General features: G+C 32.5%; 1 protein-coding gene across 1 annotated transcript; it reads left to right on the top strand.

The window, feature by feature from the left end:
- The first annotated feature begins 2,131 nt into the window (after window positions 1-2,131).
- On the top strand, window positions 2,132-5,412 carry LOC108983464 (transcription factor bHLH112-like). Its single transcript, XM_018955099.2, has 7 exons — window positions 2,132-2,678; window positions 2,948-3,563; window positions 3,647-3,766; window positions 3,918-3,983; window positions 4,101-4,166; window positions 4,349-4,402; window positions 4,532-5,412. Exons 1-7 carry the CDS (start codon window positions 2,362-2,364, stop codon window positions 4,694-4,696), a joined length of 1,404 nt encoding a protein of 467 aa, XP_018810644.2. The 5' UTR covers window positions 2,132-2,361; the 3' UTR covers window positions 4,697-5,412.
- Window positions 5,413-19,309: the final 13,897 nt, after the last annotated feature.

Genomic DNA, 19,309 nt, shown 5'->3' with positions numbered 1-19,309 from the left:
TAATAATTTGTTACATGACAAAGAAGGTCTAATTAAGACGAGCTATATATGTACACATGCAAATTTTATATGATGAATACATATAATAACTAGCATTTCCCACACGTGGGTTGCTGATAAAATTCTTGTATTAATTATAGGTTGGAAAACATAAGTTGGCTATGGCCATTAGGAGTATGACCTCGTTTGTATTCGTAACTCATCTCAATCCATCTCAATTCATCTCATCTCATTATTATAATATTTTTAAATTCTCACATAAAATATAATAAATAATTTAATTTTTTTAAATTTCTATAAAAAATATAAAAAATAATTTAATTTTTTATTTTATTATTTATAAATTATATCAACTTATTTCGACTTGCATTTTAAACCCAAACCATTATCATCAGCTTTGCAATGTTGAAAGAGAATACGTAGCTTCCTTGCATTTTTCAAGGAAATTATTAATAACTCATGGCCTAGCTCTTACCTAACCTGCCTTTTGACTTGCAGCTATATATATACAAGTCTACCAAATTTTGCACAATATTTTAGGCTGTATAGGTCTTTGTGACAAAGAAGTTTGTGGATTTCGTGTAACTAACGCCAAAGTTTATTATTATTATTATTATTCTTTTAAATATCGTTTCTAATGAATCGAATGTATATTTCTTTTTCGACACGTTTTCCTTTGACTCAATTGACCTAGAAAGTAGAGCTAGCTAGGGTGAGACGTTGTGAGTTGTTCTATTCAGCATGTATGTGATCATGTAAGGCTGCTGAGTAAAATTTTTTAAATAAAATATATTAGAATCGCACAAGAAATTGCAATGAAGAAGAAAGTCGAGAAAATAGATACATTAATATTCAAGGGCAATACAATAATTAGTATTTCCTCTCTTAATTATATCATGTAAAAAATAAAATGATGTTCAGTTTTTATGATTCATTGATCCTAGAAGCTAGATGCTCATGAAATTAGTTTAACATGTAGAAATTTCATTTCCATGAGTATATATATATATATATATATATATATATATATATATATATATATCCACAAGATTGTGTGCCTGTTCCAAATATCCTGTTTTTTTTTCTTAAATAAATAATTAACAAATTTTAAGGGGAACATAATTAATTTCTATTTCAATGAGTTGAGCTGATCTGTATATTGAATCAATCTATATATATGCATGCTACACATCGTGTTTGTCACCAACCGATGGATATTATATTAAAAAAATATTATTCTTACTATTTATTCTTATCACTTGGAGTTACAATTGTGATTTTTTTATAATTTTTTTATTTAATAATATTGTGATTTTTTTATTTTTTTAAAAATATTAAAAAATACATATAAGAAAAAAAATCACAATATAACTAACGGCATCTCCCAATGCGATGGCGGTAGAGCCACTCTAAAAAAAAATGATGCTAAAAACTAACTAGCTATGTCCTAAATAAATTTGTTAAAGATAATTAAATACGATCCCACAAACATATATAATAATTTTTAATGTTACTCTTATTAATATATAATAATTAATTCATTTGAAGTGAGAGGTGGATTAACAAGCCACACAAATTAATAAAATAAATAGAGAAAGGTAAGCAGCCAGTACTTCATGATGCATGCATGCCCCTAGCTAGCTTTTTCCCCCTTTGGCTGCTCGATCCATCCATACTGATGATCTTGATCTACAACCATACATTTGAGCCATTAAATACCGAATGGTTCTAATTATATGCTAAGATTTATCCATCGCTAGCTTTACATTATACTAATCAACAAACGAATTTCATCCATTTGATTAGCTCAAAAGGTGCATTATTCCTCCCAAAACCACGAGGGTTGTCAGACAGATGAAACACCATCATCGTCATCATTCCATATCCCTTTCATTATAATTTATATTTATGCAACAAGAATTTTCTCGAATATATATATATATATATGTATACATATGTATACACATAAACATAAACAAAAAGGACTGTGACAGAAAAAGCAAAAGAAATTAGAAAAAATAAAAAATAAAGTTGGAGGCGGAAAAGACTGAAAGAGAATTTGATTCAAAATGCTCTCTTTCATTTGTCCAATCATCTCATTGAAAGGTCAACCGGATTCCGATTTAATTAAACTTCCACTGTCCGTACTCTGTTCATTAACCATTTCATATATAAATCCTTCCCCCACCAAAAGAATTTTGTGATACTGCTTGAACTTAAATATAGATAAAGACTAGAGAGAGAGAGCTAGCTCCAGACACAGATAAGCAGCTGGAGCATTAACAAGAGGGAGATCCAGTACTACTGAAATACCTTAACATTTACAACCAGCTAGCTAGCTGGTTTCTCGATCTTCTGGACATGGCAGAGGAATTTCAGACTGGGGTTTGCGGGGCGAATTGGAGGATGAATTCATCGAGAAGCCTGTTCCCGGGAGGCTATGTGTGGACGTCAGATATGGTACTGGATTTGAAGGCCGGGAGGTCTCGTGATCAGGAGACTCTTGATTCGGTTTCTGCAGATAGGACATCCCTTGTTTTCCAAGATCTGCAGAAGCCTCAGCAGGCTGATTCTACCAGTGGCAGCAGTGCTACTATCTTGAGTGATTCTGCCTTGCAAATGATGGGTTTCGACTTTTCATCATCGTCAACAACTTCGGATTTGAACCAAGCTTTGCTGTAAGTTTTGTGCTTTTTCTTAGTAGCTCACAATCTCCAGCTTGTACTTATGATATTTCACTAGTATTTTAAATTTCTATCATGGTTACTCCAATCCCAGAAGATCTTACTCTCCAACCCTTTTTTCTTTCCCATTTCTTTTGTTTGGGAAAAGAAGTCAATTATATTGTCGATTGATCATTTGATTATCCGGGGAAACAAGGACACAAGTTTGTATGAGAGAAGTTCCATGCATGACAATCATATTATTTTGTTTTATTTCTTGGCAGTCGTGGTAGTGGAACAGCTGAGAACAATTATAATTCCATGTTACAAGAAGAACGCATGAATTCGAGGTTGAATTACCAACAAGAAAAAGCGGTAGATTCTTCTCAAAATAATTGGATCCCCAAGAGGTTCTCCAATGGAAGCGAAGTACTTGCTGCTAATTATAAGTCTACAATTCAAGACTTTCCTTCGGACAGTAGCTCCGACAATATTACAGCGACTTTCCATGGAATATCGACAGGTTTTCCTGCGAGTTCAGCTTCTAATTATGACTATCCTACAACATTCGGACAATGTTTATTTGATGATCTTGAATCTCAAACCCAGCAACCTCTATTCAACAATCGACCCATCACGAACTTCAATTACCCATCGAATGCTAATTATGGGACAAACTCTAATGAAATAATTTCTCCTTCTTGTCCTAAGCTCTCTACCCTTTATCCAAAGGAACAGCCTTGTGACCTGCACTCCTCCAACAAAACACCCTTTTGGAATGCCTCCACGGCCGCTCTAGCTGAAGGTATTCGACCTGGCCTTTTTCCTTCATCACAATCACAATATCTAGCGCCAACATTTGGAGAGAAACACAAGTTCTTCAACCAGCTCACTGTAAAGGTAAATATCGGATTAGTTGATCTGGGTTCAAACCAAAGCTAGCTAGGGTTTTTTGCACTGATTTTTATATAACGGAATTTCAGCCCAACGTTGAAGATCATGTACTTCTAGACTCGGTCTCAGTACTGGCGAAGAAAAGTGGCAGTGAACCCGTATTCAAAAGGCCTAGAATTGAAACCCCATCACCATTACCAACTTTTAAGGTACTATATATATATATTCGATCAAGCTTTTGACTAGTGGAAGTTTCAGGAGCTAGCTTTACCGTTTTATTTACTGTTCATAGTTTTGTTTTATAGATCTTTCCTTTTTTTAAAGAAATGGTTGAGGACATATTGCGTTCTCTGTCTACAGGTTCGGAAAGAGAAACTAGGGGACCGAATAACTGCACTCCAGCAATTGGTTTCACCTTTCGGAAAGGTGAATTTTTGGATTTATCCTCTACTTTTTTCAATAAGTACAATGAGAAGGAAATCTTTTACTTTTATAAAATAATTGAAAGCTCACCTTTGATGATTCATATTCTTGTAATTTCAGACTGATACAGCATCCGTTCTCCATGAAGCTATAGATTACATCAAGCTCCTCCATGATCAAGTCGGTGTATGTTTCATTATCTTCAACTCAATATTCTTGTCATGAAGATAAATACATATAAAGCAAACCCTAATTGGTAAAAACGATGGCGCTTAAGATGTATATATATTATAAGACCAGAAGAAACTTAACTAATTATAACATATAATATACTCTATCTAAACTCATGTTTATGCTTATAATTTCAGGTTTTGAGTACTCCATATATGAAAAATGGAACGCCACCAATTCAGCACCAAGAGGTTCAAAATTTACTTATTTGTTTTAGCCAAAACATGAATGAATTTAATTATTGCCATTTGTTTCAGTACGTAGTACTTTTCACTTGCACGCAAAGGTTTCAGGGTTCACATTGTTTATATATGTTGCAGGGCTCTGATAAACTGAAGGACAGTAGTAGTCCTGATCAAGACCAAAACCAAGATTTAAGAAGCCGAGGACTCTGTTTGGTTCCGATTTCAAGCACATATCCAGTTGCTAACGAGACAGCAGCTGATTTTTGGACGCCAACATTTGGATCAGGAGCATTCGGGTAGATCAGAAGCTGACATTGATGCCAAATATTTTCCATATACCAATTAAGTTGTAGTAGAGTATCAACAAGAAGAGAAGCTAGAAATGCTGATATCAGTTTTGGAAGAAGAATAAAAAACTGGAAAGCACAGAAGCTATATATAATTGCTGTGTTGTACCAGTACTCAGGAGGAAAAGCTATATACAGAAACAAAGAAATTAAGATCGAACAAACTAATGATCAGAGAGATTAAAGTGGTCCTTCAAATATTTACAGACAATCTTGGGCCAACTGCAAGCAGAATGTAGGCTAACAAATGATTGATTAGTTGCCTCAGAATATAATATATATGTATATATATATAGGTGTGGTAGAAAACCAAGTATTAAATATAGTTAGAGGTGGTTAGGAACAGGAACAACTGCTAATTTTAGCAGAAGTTGACACTGGTTTATATAAAATATACTGCTAGCTGCTGCTGCTGCTCCTGATGTTGATAATATATAGCTGATGACCAATTTGGCAGGAGGAAGATAAAGGTCTAGCTAGCTTTATTAGTTAGTTTGATCTGTTGATGATGAATCATGTGATCTGATAGATGGAGCTGGCACTGTATGCCTTTTCTTTATACAGAAAAAGTAGAAGAGATGAATGACATTATTGTATTGAATTCATATATAGGAATCATGAGTGGAGTTTGTTTGAATGTGGTTTTAACTTTTCTTTTCGCTTGCTTATATGTTTGGAAAAGTCGTGGTGGAAGTCAGAGGGCGGCCCACACGTTCCTGCTTTTTTAGGGTTTCTGCTAAGTCATAATATCTATGTCAGAGAGAGAGAGAGAGAGAGAGATCAGTTTGAGCGCATGCGCACTCCCACTTGTGCATGCTCGCTTGGGATATTGATATTTATGACAGATGATAGTTGTGATTGTAATTGTATAAATGTTGTGTAATTATTTTAAAAAATAAAAGATAGATATGAAATTTATAAGAAAAAATTAATTAATTTTTTAATAATAAATTTTATTTTTTTTCAAAATAACTGTGTGATACTTACGTACCTTATAACTATATATAATATTACTCTATATATATTTGTCTTGGAATCAATAATATGTTCCCAAGTTTTTATTTCAATTTTATATAATCTTTAAAACTTGAGAAAGGGCTCATTAATTTAGATAAGTTATTTTCATATATAATGGGTTTCAAGATAATATTAATTTTTTAATAAATATTATGTTTCCCTCACTTTATATAAATATATACTTTATAAAAACAAATTATTTGTTACGAGTTATTTGCGATAAGAATTAACTCGTTTCAATAAAAAAATATCAATGTTTCATCATTATAAATAATTGATCACATATAAACGTTTTTCTTGTAATAATATATATATATATATATATATATGTACACATACATTTCGGATCATCGACTTGAGAAGTCTAGCTAGTACCTCATTAATTAACTTGTTCAATGTAAAAATTAAATGTTTAATTACTGCGTAAAAATGCAGCTACCATGACTTCAATTGGAAGTTTGTTGCATGATTTTCCTTCCAGAATCATGATATTATAATATATATATATATATATATATGTATATATAATAGACGGGCCCGTACTCATGTTATATTTTTTTGCAAGGAAGTAACCATTATAGCAAACGAAGCGTTAAAGGTACTTTTGCATGCCACGATCCAGTTGTTAACAATAATTCTACTCAAAGAATAACGTTCTTTGATTATCTTGATGACGGAGCTGAATTCACTATAAGAAAATTGTTTATTTGTGACCATTTAATTATAGTAAAATAACTATTTACAATTAAAATAAGTTTGTTTTAATCTAAAATAACCGTTTCGCTGCAATTAAATGGTCGTAAAAGTCTATTTTTCTTGTTGTGACTTATGTATATTTACATGAAGTTATTAATCGCAACGTACATTCATCTCGCTGAATTTTTTTTATTTATTTATTGTGCAATGTAAATACTAGGTACGAAATTATCCAAATCAGGAACTTATAAACTACGAAATCCTTCATTTCCAAAATTATATTGATAAAAATAAAAATTACCATGGTAATTTACCAACTAAATAATTTGCTGATAACTAAGCTAACTTAATTCATTCACAGGTACTTATATATATGCAGTTGGAAATTTTATTAAAACATCCAATGCTTTTTCAGTCTAAACCAATTTAAATAATTAACAGTACATGACTTAGTTACTTTCACTGGTTTTCTTTACACAAAATCAAACTGTCTCATTTTATCTCATATCATATAATTATTATAATTTTCTTAAACTCTTACACAAAATATAATAAACAATTAATTCAATTATTTTAAATTTCAAAAGAAAATTATATTAAATAATTATATTATAATAATATTTTATTCAACTTTCAACAAAACATATCATATCATCTCATTTGAACTGCATAACCAAACGAGATCGGAAAACAATCAGTACTTGAGGCCCCGTTTAGATTCGAAAAATATTTTATCTCATCTCATCTCATCGTTATAATTTTTTCAAATTCTAATATAAAATATAATAAACAATTTAATTTTTTTAAATCTCAATTTATCCCTAAGGCAAGATAATGGTACCCACGTATTGTTTATTGGATACTGTTAATAAATCGAAAAAGTGTACCCATAAGTATTTTTTTTTAATTAAAATTATTTGTGTATGTTTTTTTTTGGTCCCAAAAGTCGGTCCCCCCAGCAGTAGTACCTTTGTTTATTATATATCATTGAATTTCCTTAATTTCCTTTTACTTCCTAATTCTCAAAAGTACCTTTCACAGCTTTAAGGCGCCCTAGATGGCTACAAATTCTCTGAAAATGAGCTAGAGCTAGCGCCTCAATCAAGTATATGTATAAAAGACCCCAAAAGAAAGCTTAGAAATGAAGAATCCCATTGACAAGTGACTAATGATGAGAAAAAGTGCTTTAATTTTAATTTTCAAGTCATGATGTTATATACCACATGACCTGCAAGCATATATATATTGGAATTCAATTCTCTTGATCTTTCCTAAGTCATGGCTACTCGATGATCAATAGAAAGATCAAGAAACATATTATATAAAAGGAACAAAATAGGAAAAGAATCTAAGTATATAAGCATAATTTTTTTTTTTTTTTTTATGTCAGTTTTGTAGATCAACTCCCAGCTATTTTGATTGAAAATCTTCTTTTTCCTGTTTTGGCTAATCAATCATGAAGAACATTTATAAATTAATTTGTCTTCTGGTTGAAGCTAAGAAATTAAGGGGTTCATTCGATTTGCACCTTTGAATCTAAAATTGTAAGTCATTGATCATATATACAGTACTACAAGAAAAGCGATAATTTGTGACGGATTATATGTGATAAAAATAACTATTTATGATTAAAATAAATTTATTTTAATAAAAAATAATTAGTCATAACTAAACAATTTTCTTATAGTGATACCGAATGGCTAATTATTAAGCAATTTGTCAAATAATTGAGATTCCTAATTGGCCTGGATTGCAATCTTTGTGATAAGTTGTCACAAACTACTTTTATGAGTTGTCAAGCTCTTTTGACGTACCTATTTGAAATATTCTCAACTAAAACAATTGTCCATTATTTAGTTTGGCTGGCTATGCATTCGAATCTTAGATCAAGAGACAAAGATTAACAAAAGAGAAAAATAAATAAATAAATAAAAAGCATGAAAAAAAGTAAAATTCTCTTCACTGACTTCATTTAATTTCTCACTCAAAAAGTTGTATTCCTTCTTTCACCATTTAATTTTTTCATCATTCCCATCAGGTCAAATCACCTTTATGATTACAACATTAATGCTAGAGCCCCCCGCTGGGGGCTCTGTATTTTTTTATATGTTTATTTTTTATTTTTTTGTTTTATATAGATTTTTTTTAATAATTTTAAATATTTTAAAAAAATAAAAAATTTATTAAATTATTAAAAAATACTTTCTTAATTACGAAATAAAATATTAAAATATTTTTTAATATTTTTTATTTTACTTTTTGATTAAGAAAGTATTTTTTAATAATTTTTTTTTTACTTTAGAAAGTATTTTTTAATAATATTTTAAATTTATTTTATTTTTTTAAAATATTTTTTACTTACTGCGTGGCTGCTTCTAGTTGATTGTTCCCAATACTCACTTGGAGAGACGTGTAGTCTAGATGATGCCACATTATGTATACAAAATGGATATTCCTAATAGTGGCTTCTATCTATATTTATTCTTAAAAATATCTATATAAAAAATAACTTAAAAAAACACATGAAAAAACACTATGTTAGAGCCAGTGGAAGCTCCCAGCGGTAGCTCTAGCATCATCTTTTATAAAAAAAAATTCATAATATTATTAAACAATATTTTCTTAATCACGAAGTAAAATAAAAAATATTTTTTTATAAATTTTATTTTACTTTGTGATTAAGGAAATATTTTTTAATAATTTTTTTTTACTTTTTGATTAAGAAAATATTTTTAATGATGTTTTAAATTTATTTTATATTTAAAAAATATAAAAAAAAAATCTATATGAAAAACAACTTAAAAAAAAATACATGTAAATAGTAAATACATGCTGCAGCCCAGCGGGATCTGTAGCACTACCCTTTTTTTTTTTGATTTGGCACCGGTGTGTGAAAAGGGTTCGACTAATCCGGATGCATCGATGAATGTTTTGAATTTCGTACTATATCGATTGGTACGGTTGAAATATTTTATTTTTTTATGTAATTAATATAGAGAAGGATATAATTTCTTATCAATCAATATTTCGATCATTTCGATTTATACTGGTCTATATTTTAGTTTTTATTTATTTATTTATTTTTTTTCAAACTGTAATTTTATTTTTTAATCTATAATTTAGATTAGACTATTTATAATTTATATATATAATTTATTCATATATACACTATTTTGAAACAGTATCCTAAACGGTATCAATACTGAAATATCTCGTTTCAATATCTCCACCGAAACAGTCACAGGTATGGTATTCAAAACATTGACATCGACTCTCGAGAAGGAAATTTTTGTTAATACATTTCAGATGATTCAAATAAAAAATATTTCAGTTTGATGACTCAGAGAAATTATTTGCATTAAAGAGGATTCGAATCTTAAACTTTGGAGGAAACATACTACCAAAGCCAAGACTTTTACCACTTGAGCCAACATCTAAGGAATTGGTGAGTACAACATGAATATCAATTAACCCAAAATCAAGGTACATAAAAAAAAAAAAAAAAAAAAAATTGTCAACATTAATAAAATAAAATCGTTTACAATGCTATTCTTGCACGATGAACGAGTAAAAGTACCCCTCTAGACTCCCTATTTACTCATATATATCCTACAACTCCATAAAATCAAATTCATTTATCCAAATCATACACCACTTGGTTGACTTTAATAAAAGCATTACACTTATGTATAGAAAAATCTTGATAGGACTGTATATAGCCACAATTCATTTAGGTACATCATGAGATCATGAGGCACTGCACCAGCACCTTGAAATTAGGTAATTATAATTTGGTACAGTACCAAATTATATTAATATCTCATACAACTTAAGACAGCTTAACCTCGGCCAAATTGTTTGTACATTTGCCATAATCATGAGTCGAGAAACCACCTGATCCAAAGTCCAAACCCCTTTCACTTAAACCCCCTTCCAACTCCGGTCTCCACCACCATAGTCGCCGTGATTTCCAATGCAACTATCGTCCACATAGTTGACGTTTGGATTCGAAGATGACTTGAGATGAGCTGATATGAGTTGAGATAGATTGTGAATAGTAATGAGATGAATTGTGAATAGTAGTGAGATTTGTGAGTTAAAGTTGCTGAATAGTAATGAATAGTAGTGAGATGAGTTGAGATGAGTTGAGATGAGCTGAGATGACTTGCGAATCCAAACATCTCTTTAAGTGTTACTGTCCGAACATATAGTACTTTAACCCATCTCATAATCTATAATATTGACTTCCTCATTGCAGGCAAAGGAATGGAAAGGTCTCCCCTCTTAAGGTTATTTTTAGATGTTGAGCTGTATTAAGTTTTTTATGAATAGTAATGAGTTAAGATGATAGAGTGAGTTTTGTGGGGTCCACTTAAGAACATCTTCATTAGCTTGGCCAAAGTTGAAGTATGGCTAAAATTTAGATAATTTGTGTCAAAAAGACCCCGCATTAGATTGGCCATCTCTAAAACAATTTGGATTTTAGCTACAGTACTCCCCAAATATAGTTAACTACAATTACTTCATCAAATATTAAAATATTAGTTTCTCACTCCAAGCAAAAAAATTAAATTAATTAGAATATAATTAACATTTAACATTTAGAATATAATTATTATTAACATTTAATAATACTTTTTTAATATTAATTTAATTAGAATATAATTATTATTAATATTTAATAATACTTTTTTTCAATATTAATTTAATTAGAGTATAATTATTATTAACATTTAATAATACTTTTTTTAATATTAATTTAATTATTAACGTTTAATTGATAGAACTATAAATGTGATAAAAATAAATTTAATTAATTAAATATTAAAATAATAATATTTTATTATTATATAGAGAGTAAATGGATAATCCAATGTGGGGATTGAATTTAAATGGAATAGGCAAATGTAAATTCATGTGAAATTAGCTAAAGTTTGAATATGCATTTGGCCAATTCAATAAGAATGCTCTAAAATGAGTTTAAATGTGTTTGGATATTAAAATGAGCTTAGATGTATTTATAAAAAGTTAAAAAAGTTTGTGGGTTTCATGTGTAAAGAAGTATTCAATTGAAAAATGTTGTGAACTTAAAATGAGTTTAGCAATTTGAGAGTTTGGTATTTGAATGTTAAATTTAATTTAAAATTAGACTAAATTATATTGAATTCAGATAAATTTAACAACCAAACGAGACCTAAATCTTTCACCTTAGAGGCCTTGGACGCTAACGACTACGCAATGCAATAGCAAGCTTTCTCATCTCTCTTACACCGTCTAGTCCATAAGGCCCAAATAACAAAGTGGGCAACAAACCAAGAGAGAAACCCACATGTGAAGAATAATGATCATCATCAGCCTTATTGAACCATAATAACACTCAATCGATCCCTGACTCTGGTACAATTCAAAGTTAATACCCAATTAATGGTTTAACAAAGGAAGCTAATTAATTCACCTAAACAAAACACATGCATGCCACAAAAATAATTAAAACCATATTTGGAGACTGGAGATCAAAGGAATCATGATGATCAGTTGTTGAATGCGCATGTCAAAAGATAGAATCTTGCAAATAAAAATCCACATGAAAATGGATATATTTGAAGAAATATACTTATTGTACAACACCCATTTACTATAACTCACTAGTTGACTAGGACTAATTTGTATTCTTGGCACGTTGGTTTATAGAAAAATTGACTATATAATTACTTAATAGCAGTAGTCCATACTGCAGCTTGATCATTGCTTTCTTTAACATAGATGGCTTTTGTTCACGAGTTGGTTAGCCATTTTTGGCGGGATATGTTTGGATAATGAGATGAGATAAGATGTAAATTTTTTAAAAATTCTCACAATTTTCTTCTCAAATATCACTCAAATATATATAAAACACTTCTCAATTTTAAATCTTCAATTTTTTTCATCTAAGTAGTATCTAATCAATACAACTTTTACAAACTCTAAAACAAAATACAAAAATCATTACTAAATTTTCAAAACTCAAAACAAAAATAATATTTTAACATTTTTAATCAACTTTTTCTCTCTCATTTCCTAAAACCTATGCAATAAAATAATATATTAACTCAAACTATTTCACTACTATTTACAGACCATTTCACTATAATTTAAAGAATTCTAAGATACTTCAAGTGTCCAAATTACAAACCCTTCTTATAATTGTTGAATGTACTCTAGCCATCTCCCATAAAGTCGGCTACTTGTATCTCAGGTGGCTGATCTCCTCCTGTTTGAGTTTCTAGATGACCCATGCTAAACCAACTTTTAATCCACAAGTAATTTTTTTCCCTTTACAAGCCAAGTTGTACCCAGCAATACCTCAGAAAATTAAAGATAGTAAAGAATCTAAAATCCTGGTTTACAATTAATTGTGTCTGTGCGGTCCATTTAATCTTCATTTTCCCTAATCACTCGAAAGAAATTAGCAAATATCTTCAAGATTTTCCATAAAACATTTCTATAATACTTAATACAAAACACAAGTATATAGATATTTCGTACAAAGACTTGATAACAAAAATTTATGAATTTTTTCAGTGCCTATAGGTTTCTAGCTAGCTTTTTCCATGTGCATGGAGATTGGGCTTCTCTAAACCCTTTAGCATTCAACACAATAGATCTCCTAGAAACCGAAACTTTGAAGGAAATTAAATGGTTCACAACGTGCTTCCATATAGTTTCAACTTCAAAAATAGATCTAAAGGAGAGACTGATCGTGCCTTAATTCAGGAATTTATTAAATCGCCTGCATAAAATACATGAGGCCAAGATGCACCCTCTAGAACCTCGATAAATCACATTATCCTCCCTCTTCTAAAGCTCTGATCTTCAATAGCCTGCTAACTAAAACTTCCTCAACCAAAGTCATGAAAAGATAGGGTAAAGGAGGATATTACCTTGCCTAATCCCTCTAGCAAGCTTTAAAAAACCACTAAATGTATCTGCATTCATCATAATAGTGTAGGATATAGTGATCATCTCCAAGTTCCTCGTAGCAAAAGCTGATGAAGTACTCAGGGTCCAAAGCCTTAAAAACATTAATTTCCACTCCAATATGTCATATGCCTTAGCTATGTCCACCTTTACCATCAAATTACAATTCACTTATTTATTGACGTTATGCGCCAAAGATCAACCAAAATAGAATGGTGGGTGTTAAATAAGGTTAATTCAAATTACCTCAAGGAGCAGAATTTTCACAAGGTCTGGATTTTTGCTCATCATATAGCCCACGTTACTTTGTTGTGATTGCACTTTTATGTCGCTTAGGAGGCTACTAGAGTCTCCCAATAAAGTTTCTCTAGGAAATTGTAGGGAGAGAGGATAATTTTTCTCTTTTGTACGTAAGCTTTTCCACATACTTAATTTATTGTACATAAACTCTGCTTTAATGAGTTTTCACATGAGAAGTTAATTAACTTCCCTGAAGTTGTGGTAGTGGTGATGAGTCAATTAATAACCTCTCCACCCATGTGGACACATCATGGGTCATGGGATACCCACTACCAACATCTCCCACTTGTCCACAATGGATTTTATGCCCATTGACAATCTCTTCCTGATCTCTCAATTAATTATGCCTTATACAGAAAATAAAGCGTGCGTCCTGATGAGAAGGCAAATGGTAACACTACTATATTAAATCACCATCTTACTAACATACATCGCTCATAATATCTCATCTATGCCCCAGACTATTTGATCTCACTAGGTCAAGGATCCTTAATCCCTCATGAGTTTATAATTCAAAGCAATTCTTGACCTCACTTTATATAATATGCTCATGATTATATCAAGTAAAAACAACATAATCGCCCAAGCTATGAGGCATATAATAACAAGTAAGAATCCAAACAATCTTCCCTAAACACTCATGTCAATTCAATTAGACTTGACTACTTTCCTAGACATGCTCCACGAGACCGTATCATTCGTGGCCCTAAGAAAACATGCTAAAGTAGCAACATCAAGTTTTAATCTCATGATATAGTTCCAGGTTCAAGGGCATAAGATTAGATCATTTATTGATCCATTAGGGCTCACATAGTGATGGGGCAGGGACCCATCCAATCACTCCCTCATGTGGTCGTTTATAACACATATAGTATGAAATGTATATTATGGCGGAACTCCCACTTAATTGGGCTTGTCACATTTAAACCATATAGGAATCTTAGTCTAGTTGCCACAAATGTTTTCTAACTTGAGTTTCTTAGCACAGTCACTCATCTAGTGTCTGCCTAAGATCTCACATTCCGCTTTAATTAGGCTTCAGGAAGTTGTGTAAATATTTCATATACGACTCTTGAAAGTTTCATCTTAGCCAAGCTAAGGTGACATTTTTTAAACTTATCTTAAATGCTCCAAAAGTATTAAGATGTTTATTTGCTCTCCTCCCAAGTGCCAAAGTAATCGATTTGTCTAATCTTGCTCACTATTTAAGCACCAAGGTGATCATCCATGTGATTGTTTGTCTGGTGACATCTTTAAAATGTGTGCTTTTCACTTAGTATCAATTAATTAATAATATGAGATAAACACAATAATTTCACTGAAATAAATACTAACAGTGTCAAATATACAATAAAGTCTAAAATCAATAAAACATACATAAAATCCGATGAAGTCCTAAACTCCTGTCATGAGTTTGGAAAACATTTATACTAGTAGCCTTAATAAGAGGATCAATTACCATCTTGCTAGTAGAGATATGTTGTAGGATCACCTCACCTCGTGCAACAACATCTCGAATGTTCTGAAAATGAATATCTATCTGTCTGGTTCTACCATGACATTTGGGATCCTTGGCATATGCCAAAGCTGTCATACTATCACTGTATATCTTAACGGCTTCATCTCCAAGAGTTGTAACCTATATGCACTGAAAAAATCTCCTCAACCAAACAGCCTCTTATACAACTGCTGGACAAGCAACGTACTCTGACTCCATCATGGACAAAGAAATGCATGACTTTTTTTTTGCTACACCAAGAAATACCTCCCCCACTAAGCATAAAATGTGTAAGTCGTTGTGGATTTTCGCTCATCTTTGTCATTAGCCCAATCAGCTCTCTATAACCCTTCAATCTCATATCTCCACCCTGGTAGCAAAGTGCAAGGTCTGTTGTCCAACAAATGTATCAAAAAATCTTCTTAACTACTTGCCAATGAACAGATCTTGGGTTAGTCTGATAACAACTAACCAATCCAACTGAAAAGGAAATGTTAAGTCATGCACACAATATAACGTACATCAGACTTCCAATTTCACTTGTATAAGGAACTCTAGTCATTTGTTTCTTTTCCTTATCATTCTTAGGGCAATGTTCTAGGCTCAATATATAACTCTTCTCAATTGGAGTGTCTATGGGTTTGGAGTTATGCATACGAATTCGTTCTAGAATTTTCTTAATGTAAGTCTCTTGAGACAAACTAAGAAGTTTCCTAAATCGATCACTTGAAATTTTGACTCCCAACAAATAATTTGCTTCACCCATGTCCTTCATCTTAAAAGTAGAGGACAACCACTCTTTTGTGGCGACAATTATCTCTATATTATTTCTAGTTAATGAGATATCATTCATGTACAAAGATAAAATTAGAAAACTCTTCTCTGTATGTTTGACATACACACAATGGTCTTCTTCTAACATCTCAAAGCCAATTGAAGTAATAGCCTCATAAAATCTGGTACAATTGTTTGGACGATTGTTTAATGCCATAAATAGAATGTTTCAGATGGCATACTTTGCGCTCTTATCCATCAACTCCAAAACCAATAGGTTAATCCATATATATCTTCTCGTCTAGTTCTCCATTGAAAAGTTTTTACATCCATTTGGAAAAGTTTCATGAGGCGAATGGAAGCAAATCTCACCATAGGAAAGAATGTTTCTTCCTAATCTATGCCCTCTCTTTGGGTATAGCCCTTTCGCCTAAAGTTGGGTCTTATACTTATCAATTGATCCATCTGTCTGATAATTAATTTTTAAAACCTATTTGTTTCCAATAGATTTGAGCCTAGGTGGAAGATCATCTAACTCTCAAACTTGATTCTTTGCCATAAAACTCATCTCATCTCTCATAGCAGCCAACCATTTATTTGAAGTAGGTGAACTTGCTTCTTTATAAGAAGAATGTTCATCAAAGTCATACGGAGCATACATGAAAGATTCTTCTTCAATCTCAAAACGACGATGAGGAATGGTTCCATATTCACTACTATGTAACTGAGACTCTTATAAGTCACCTTCTAGTGGTACACTCCCATTAGAAGGCAAGGCACTCCCACTATCTTTTAGGATTTAAGGATGTGATAATTCCCCACCCTCGTCAAAAGATGGTGTAACTCTATCAAGTTCTGACAACTCAAAAAGTTCAAGATCATTCTTTGCTTCACCAATATTAGGAAAATCATTCTCGATAAATGTGACATCACGCGATTCTATTTCTGTTATCCATCCGCTAGGATGTTCACCAAACATTACATAGCCCTTGAATTGGACCTATGCAGAGCTTCTTACGGTTTGGTAGGAACTTGGGACTACACAAGGACTTTGTGAAAATGTCGGCAACTTGATCCTTACTTGAGACATGTTCAAGTTTGATCACGCCACGAGCCATTTGTTCACGGACAAAGTGAACATCACTTTCGGTGTGCTTTGTACGATGGTGGAAGATGTGTTTCTTGGCAATATTAAGAGCACTCTTATTATCACATTGCAGAGTAGGAATTGGATCGGAGTGGCCAAGACTTTTGAACAAATTGATATACCACATGAGTTCAGCTATGTTGGAAGCAATGGCTCTATATTTGGCTTCAGCAGTTGATTTCATACTGTTACTTGCTTCTTTGGCCCCCAAGACAGGAGATTAAGACCTATAAAAATTGTGAAACCAGTAGTTAATCTACTATCATCACGAGAGCCTGACCAATTTGCATCACAAAATCTTGAAATAGTTGTGAGGGGACTTTTAACATAGTGAAGACCAAGATTGAGAGTTCTTTTCAAGTAGCGAAAAATTTGTTTCACTACGATTAGATGAGGTTCACAAGGAGCTTGCATAAACTGGCATACATAATGGACAATAAAGGCAATGTTTGGCCAGGTGAGGGTGAGATACTGGAGAGAGCCAACCATTTGATGATAAATAGTTGTATATTTGATAGAAAGGCCATCATTTGCATAGAGTTGCATGCCAGATGCAAGTGGGGTTGAAACTGGTTTAGCGCCATCAAGTTCTAATTTCTGCAATAAGGAGAGTAGATACCGTGTCTGATTGAGAGTAATGTTGGAGCTATCTCGTGTGACTTGAAGTCCAAAAAAATAGTGCAAGTCTCCAAGATCTTTCATGTGAAACACTTGAGACGTATGAGATAAAAATGTATTTATAGAAGAAATGGAAGAACCAGTGATAACAATATCCTCAACATAAATTAAGAGAATAATAATATTTGTAGCTTGATGACCAAAAAAAGAGTGAATTATCATACGAACACCATTGAAAACCCATTTGCTGGATATAGAAGCTAATTTCATGTACCCAAGGAGCTTCCTTGAGACCATAGAGCACCTTGTGTAGATGACAAACATAGTCGAGATACGTAGGATTCTCAAAGCCAGGTGGTTGAGTAAGATAAACTCTCTCTTGTAAGTCACCATGCAAAAATTCATTACTCACATCAAGTTGCTTCAAAGGCCAATCTTGAGAAAGTGCCATGTGCAGAATTAAACGAATGGTTGCAAGTTTCACAACGGGGCCGACGATGTAGTCATAATCAAGGCCCAGTTGTTGAGTAAAACGTTGTGCAATAATACGAGCTTTATCTTGTTTGATAGATCCATCGGCCTTGGTCATGATTTTAAATACCCACTTACTGCTGACCAAGTTCATGTCGTCGGTCTTGGGAACTAAAGTCAATGTGTGATTGGCATGGAGAACATCAAAATCGGACTGCATTGCCTGCTTCCAAAGACGATATGTGAGGGCCTGTTTATAGGTGCGGGGCTCCTTCGATTGACTGACCAGATCTGTCATAAAACAAGTGGGAATAGGATGCCTTGTAGCTAGAAAATCACGGGGTCTTCGGGTACCATCCTGGTTCCGTATAACCATGGGATGAGTACGAATTGGCACTACAGGCATATGGATTTGAGGTGCAGTAGGGGAGGAGTCTGAAGGAGTTTCTAGTGGAATGGCAAGTGGCACATCTTCTGAGCTTGGATTGACACGGGAAGTTTGATCGGGTATAGTGTGAAGAATTTTGGATAGATGCCAAAGTTTAAAGAGCTGGACAGGAGGAGCATACGAATTTTGTTGTGTGGAGAAAGGAAATATTGTCTCATCAACAAGAACACGTCCGGAGATGAAGACACAACCCGCGATCAGATTCAGACAACAATTCCCTTTGTAGTGTGATGAGTAGCCAAGAAAAACACATCTAGTAGTTTTGAAATCTAGTTTAGAACGGCCAAAAGGAGTTAAATATAGGTAATATGTGCAACCAAAAATTCGCAAAGGGTTATAACATGGTGGATAAATAAATACAAGCTCATATGAAGATTTTCCGTGGAGAATGGGAGTGGGTAGCCTATTGATGAGAAAAAATCGTTGTGGTAAAGGCCGCAGTCCAAAATTTGGATGGAATAGAAGCACGAGCCATTCAAGTGAGACTAGTCTCGACAATATGGTGATGTTGGCGTTCAGCTAAGCCATTTTGTTCTGGAGTTCCGGGACAAGATAATGGATGAATGATCCCATTTGAAGCAAAATAATGCTTTAATGAGGTATTCACAAACTCACAACCCAGTCACTTTGAATAATTTTC

The sequence above is a fragment of the Juglans regia genome, chromosome 4 (genome assembly GCF_001411555.2).
Source record: "Juglans regia cultivar Chandler chromosome 4, Walnut 2.0, whole genome shotgun sequence".
Taxonomy (NCBI): domain Eukaryota; kingdom Viridiplantae; phylum Streptophyta; class Magnoliopsida; order Fagales; family Juglandaceae; genus Juglans; species Juglans regia.
This window is presented reverse-complemented; position numbering and strand designations above follow the sequence as displayed.

Bases quoted from the DNA above. Each gene is read 5' to 3' on its own strand.
- LOC108983464 (XM_018955099.2), top strand. From the start codon at position 2,362: ATGGCAGAGGAATTTCAGACTGGGGTTTGCGGGGCGAATTGGAGGATG. The intron at 3,564-3,646 runs GTAAATATCGGA...ACGGAATTTCAG, and splicing joins TCAACCAGCTCACTGTAAAG to CCCAACGTTGAAGATCATGT. The intron at 3,767-3,917 runs GTACTATATATA...CTCTGTCTACAG, and splicing joins CACCATTACCAACTTTTAAG to GTTCGGAAAGAGAAACTAGG.